Source organism: Eublepharis macularius, chromosome 8 (assembly GCF_028583425.1).
Source record: "Eublepharis macularius isolate TG4126 chromosome 8, MPM_Emac_v1.0, whole genome shotgun sequence".
NCBI lineage: Eukaryota > Metazoa > Chordata > Lepidosauria > Squamata > Eublepharidae > Eublepharis > Eublepharis macularius.
In genome coordinates, this window is record NC_072797.1 from 42,453,792 (window position 1) to 42,459,791 (window position 6,000).

The window sequence follows — 6,000 nt, forward strand, 5'->3', positions numbered from 1 at the left end:
TAATTCCAAATTATCTTTTGTGTGAATTGTTTTAAAATAGCTGGAATTAGTGGGAAAATCCGAAGCAGGTCTATTCAGTAGGGAAAGTGTTCTTAATATTGTACTGATAACCACTCAGCAATCTCCAGCAAAATCAATTTATTTAGGGAAAGGTAACGAGCATTTCCTCTTGGTTAAATTCCGTGAAATTTTTGCCACTGATTTCAATCGGATGCGCTGATTCTTTGGTGTGTATTGAAATTCTGAGTTCTGTGGTTTTTAAGGCCACGCTACCTACATGAATTCCATTGAAGTCGAGGCTCCTTTTATCAAGAGAATTTCCTGTTTCTAATCACCTGGAAGGAAGTCCCATTGCTGTAGAAGATTTCATTTTCATATCGAGTGTATTTTAGGATGGTAATCTTTGTTGATACCAGAAGGGTGACAAGATAAACGATATTCCATTTGAGGGTGTTATTGTCGTCAGGAAAACTCTTATTCTCTTGTCCAGAGAAAATGTAGCAATGGTGTGGCAAATGGATATAGGCAGCTTCATTTCACTATAAATGCAACCAGAATTAAATAATATTAATGGGCCTATAATATCCTGATGTATTTATTTATTTATTAAAAGATCTATGTGGCCTTTCACCTAAATAGGATCCCCAAGGCCGACCTTATTTGCGTCCTAAATTCGAGTAATCCCAAGTCCGACCCTGAAACATTTATGGCCTTTATGAGAGAATTTCTAGTAAACACAAGGTTTCTAAAGAAGAAACAAGTTATCTTTGAAGTCACCCCTAACAGGCTTATGCGATAGAACAGCCGAAGGCTGCTATTCCGAACATTCGGGTTGTGCCAATGTCAACCGGATTTTCCCAGCAATTTCTTTCCCAGAACAGTTTGGATCAAGAAGCGGAATTCGTGGGAGGCAGTCGAGCCGCTCTTTTATCTTCCCCGAGTCAAGAGAATGAGCGTTTCCTCGAGCTCTTCCTAGACACAGACAGTGCGAGCCTATGAGGAGTTACTCCAGCCTAGCCTACTGAAGTCTGTGGATTTAGACTGGAATAACTTTCCAGGAGATTGCACGGAGAGGCAACCAGATCCCTCAGAAGTAAGGCCTATTGATTCCTATGGAAGGGGCTCCCTAGTAAGAGTGCGCAGGATTGTAACCGTCGGACTGAGTCACACCAATTCCAACGGGATATCTAACTTCTGTGTACCTTGGGTCGAGGGGTTAATCTCATCCCTCCAACTGCGTACCCGACCTGTCTTAAAGCCACGCTATTTCTTTTAAGCTTCCGGCGTAGCAATCAGTTATGTTCAATCCTCGCCTTTTCCAGACTTCAGTTGTCCTTCAAGCATGGGAAGGGGGATATTTCCTGCTTCCTGTTCGCAGCATTAAAAAAGGAAGAAGAAAACTCACCTATACCGTTTTAGAGCAACTTCTGGGGAAATTCTCCCTCGCAAGCCTCCTTGAAACCGACCGGAGCCTGCCCCGAAGCCCCGCGCTTTCGGCACGGCTCCCGTTTATTTCCATCGGGCTTGCGCAGGAGATCCTCCCGCAGGGTCGGGCCCGGACTGAAAGGCTCCAGCTCCGAGGATTTCTAGGGAGACTTTTCTGCCTCCCCGCCCACCCCCAGCCGAAGGCGCCCCTGCTTTGGTTTCCTCTGCTTTCCGACGTTGCCGGGGCCCCTTTCGCTGCGTTCGCGGGGTCGGCGATGTCTGGAGCTGCCCGGAAAGAGCCGGCCCCGCCTCCTGCCGAGGAAGACTTGGGGAAGCGAGCGGGCAGGCAGCTTCTCTGGGGCTTTTCTCCCGCGCTCGGTCGCGCCTGGCCAGCAGCGGAGGCGGATCAGGGAAAGAGCTGGCGGGGAGGGGGCAGCGCCCGAGGGGGGCGGCCGGGGCAGGTCGGCGGCCTGTTAAAGGGAAAGCGGCCAGAGAAGGGGGGCCCGGCGGAGCCGCGAAGGGGCGCGCCTGTGAGGGGCGGGGGCTGCCAGAGGGGCAGGGCGGGGCGGGGCGGGGCGTGGGTCTGATCGCCCCCCTCCCCCCGGAGCGCTCGGGGGCTCTTCCTGGCCAGGCTCCTGGCCCGCCTCCCCCTCCCCGGCCGGCTTCTCTGGCCGCCTGTGACGCGCCGAGCCATGTGACGGGCCGCCCCTGCGCCGGCCGGCCACGAGAAGAAAAGGCCGCCCCCCTCGGGCCGCCCAGCCCCGCCCCGCCTGCAGCGCCCTCGGCCGCCCTCCCTCCGCCCGCCCCGCGGCCCGCCCGGCTCCATTCATGTCCGAGGGCAGCCGCGGGAAGGGAGCCACTTGGCCCGGCGCGCCGGCGGAGGGCCGAGGCGACGGGCCGGCGGGAGCAGCGCTGCCGGGGCCGGCCTGCCAGGGCGTCGCCCGTCCCGCCCGGGCTTCCGCCCCGATGCCCGCGGCCCAGCCATGACTCTCAGCGCGGAGATGTCCGCGGCCGCCTCGGCGCTGGCCGAAGACCCGGACATCGACGTGGTGGGCGAGGGCGAGGCGGGCGAGGAGGACGACGACGCCGACGAGGAGGACGAGGAGGAGCCCCTGCGCCGGCGCCGCCTCCCGGGGGGCGAGGAGGACGAGGACGACGAGGAGGACGACGAGGAGGAGAGCGGCTCGCAGCTGGGCCGCTCCCCCGGGGCCGGCGCGGCGGGCGGCTCCCCGGGCTCCGGCTCGCCCTCGCCGCCCGCCTCGCCCCCGCCGGGCCCTCCGCGGGCGGGCGGCGGCGGCGGCAAGGGCAGCCTGGTGAAGCCGCCCTACTCGTACATCGCGCTCATCACCATGGCCATCCTACAGAGCGCCAAGAAGCGGCTGACGCTGAGCGAGATCTGCGAGTTCATCAGCGGCCGCTTCCCCTACTACCGGGAGAAGTTCCCCGCCTGGCAGAACTCCATCCGCCACAACCTCTCGCTCAACGACTGCTTCGTCAAGATCCCCCGCGAGCCGGGCAACCCGGGCAAGGGCAACTACTGGACGCTGGACCCGGAGTCGGCCGACATGTTCGACAACGGCTCCTTCCTCCGCCGCAGGAAGCGCTTCAAGCGCCAGCCGCTCCCGCCGCCCGACCTGCTGCTCCGGGGGCTCGAGCCCGCCGCCCCCCCCGCCGCCGCCTTCCTGCCGGCCGCCCCGCCGCCGCCCCCGCCGCCCTTCGCCTACGCTCCCTACGGCTGCGCCGCCGCCGCCGCCGCCTACGGCCTCCCGCTGCAGCCCTTCGCGCCCGCCTCGCCGCTCTTCGCCTTCCAGCAGCCGCCGCCGCCGCCGGCCCGGCGAGCCCCAGCCAGCCCGGTCCTGCCCGGCCCGCCGCAGCCAGAGCCGCCCCGGACTGCTCGCTTCGGCTACGCGGCGCAGCTGAGCCCGGCCCTGGGCGCCTCGCTGCACGCCAAGAGCGGCGCCGCGGCCCTGGCCCGCTCGCCCTTCTCCATCGAGAGCATCATCGGGCGCAGCCTGAGCCCCGCCGCTGGCAGCAGCTGCGCCTCCCAGTCGGCCGGGCTGCCGGGCCTGGCCCGCTCCTTGATGGCCTCCTCGCCGCCCTCGCCCTCGCCCGCCGCCGCCGCCGCCTCGCTCGGGGCTCTGCGCCCGGGGACCGCCTTGGCCGCCGTCGAGAACTTCGCCGCTCGGATCTCCAATTGCTAAAGGCCGCGCCGCAGGTAGGAGCCGGGCTCTTTGTCGCGCGCTCTCCCTGGGGAAGGAACGCCGAGAGCCCCTTCCCTAGGCAGGCGCCTCCCTGGGCTGCAGCCCCTCTATTTATGCGAAGCCATTTCTGCATGCTGCACAGGCAGAGGGACGCTGGCAGAAGAGGGGCCCGGATTTCTTTCCTTTAAAACAGTAGCCTAAATCGGTCAGAAATTCTTGGGTCCGGTGCTCGAAACCGCAGCCACAACCTAAAGGCCCACATAAGCACACCTTAATGATGACAAACACACAAAAACGTATCTCGAGGAAGGACAGCCAAGCAACATGCTTTATTTCAATGTAGTTCTCTTATGTATTTTTATATATGAAATGATTAACATGTTTACACAGAAAAGAGTCGAGATTATCATTTCTTTTAACCTGTGTTTTTGTATCATAATAGTCTATGGAGGATTTTTTAAAAAGAAAATGTACTTTATGCATATTCTTTACCAGGAATATTGTTAAGATTACTGGCAAGTGTTATTGTTACCATTCTTATTTGTAACAACACTTTTTTTACACATTTCCAAAAATAAAGCCATTAATATTCGACAAAATAAACACAACAACTGGCTTTAGGTCTTCAGATCTTCACCATACAATCCTAAAGTCCATTTTCCCGAAAATAACGTCCTGATTCTGCTTAGGATTGCACTGCCAGTGCCCCCCCCCTCAAAAAACTTTTAATACTTGCTTTACTGTATTACTTGATCCTACGAATACTTTTGGTTCCTGGGTAGACGGATCATCAATTGTTGAAAAGCAGCACCGCAAAATCCTCCCCCCCCCCCCTCCAATAGGCTCACCGACCGGCCCACAATCTAGCACCAGGGAAGATGCTGCACTTAAGCCAGTGGGACCCCCCGGAACGTCCCAGGAAGCAGCGCCCCCTTGTCCCCAGCTGGGCGTCTCGGTCTGGAGCTCAGGACCGCGGCCACGGTGGAGGTTCCCGGCGAGGCCCGCATAGGGACTTTATTGATATATCAGGCGGTGAAAAGATTATTTTGAAGCCTTTGTAAATAAAAAAAAATCGTGAAAACAGAAAGGACTAACCAAAGAAAACTGGTGATGGATAATTTCAGCTTACTCTACAGGCTGTGATATTTTATAAAAACAACCTTTTGTATCTGAATCAAATAAATTTAGATTATTTTAAGAAATCTGAAGTGTACTTTAAATCCAAACCGCATCTTAATTGTCTATGAATTCCAAAAAGTTAAATGACACGGGTTACTTTGGGAAGGGGGTGTTTGCATTTTTAGATTTTTCAGTGGAGGTAACACTGCCTTTCCTCGTGTTTACACTAGGCCTAGACACAATATATATATGTGAACACACTCAGTTTTTTAAAAAAAATACGGATAAATAGGAAACTATATTAATTGCAGAGTAGTGTTAATGTTACTGGTATGACTAGAATGACCCATATCTATACGATATAGATATAAACCCCATCTCAAATAAAACCGTCCCCCGCCCCCAAGTGATTTGTTAATGAGTGAGGTGATCCCTCTCTCACACGCACCAAATTGTTGTCCTTTCCTTAATGGACAGTCAGAAGGTTTTGTTAATTCGCAGATTTTCCCCTCTGAAATCTGTGAATGGTTTACATGTCGTGATACGGTTTCGTTTTAAGCCCATTTGCTCCTAGGATAGAAAAGCCAGGAAGATGGTTTTGAATGAGCGACGTGATAACCCAGACGCTGCTGAAATCTGCCCGCCAGAAGTAAAGCGGAACGTCGCAGGTTCCTTCGAGGTCTGCGCATGTCCATCTCGGGGTCAGAACAAACCTGTCCTCTATATTCCTGCCATTTTCCTTCGGAAAAGGAAAAAACCCACCGGGGAAATGCTGTCGCTGATTGTAAACGTGGGGCGGCAGGTCTTGTTTCGCCAGGGCTTGCGCCTGCGTGTGTTTTCAGAGGCCGGCACTGCTGGAGTTTTCTTCGGCCCCGGCCTGGAGCAGGAGGAGACGCGCAGCGGGCAAAAGGGCGGCTTTGGCCCCTGAAGAGCCCGCCAGGCACCCGCAGCGACGCCTGCCGAGACTTTTGCTCGTCGTCGGGCTGAAAGCGAAGCCGCTGGGGGGGGGGGGAGGTATCAGCAGGTGCTTTGCAGGGCGGCAGGAGGAGGCCTCGCGTAGTGGCGCTGGCGTCGGCGGGGCAGACTTGCGGGAGGGGGCTTTGGACTTGGTTGTGGAAGGTGAAGCTACTCACGGGGGCGACGGGGGCTTCCTACCAGCTTCGCTGGAAGATGAACGCCCTTCTCCCAAGCAAACCTTCCCTTCCCCGGTCTCAAGATTACTCCCTAGAAGTAAATTGCGGGGCCGAAATCCCGG

At 56.5% G+C, this 6,000-nt stretch overlaps 1 protein-coding gene across 1 annotated transcript; it reads left to right on the plus strand.

The window, feature by feature from the left end:
* Positions 1-2,408: 2,408 nt before the first annotated feature.
* Positions 2,409-4,777, plus strand: FOXD1 (forkhead box D1). The gene has a single exon (XM_054986966.1). It carries the CDS (start codon positions 2,409-2,411, stop codon positions 3,624-3,626), a length of 1,218 nt encoding a protein of 405 aa, XP_054842941.1. The 3' UTR covers positions 3,627-4,777.
* Positions 4,778-6,000: the final 1,223 nt, after the last annotated feature.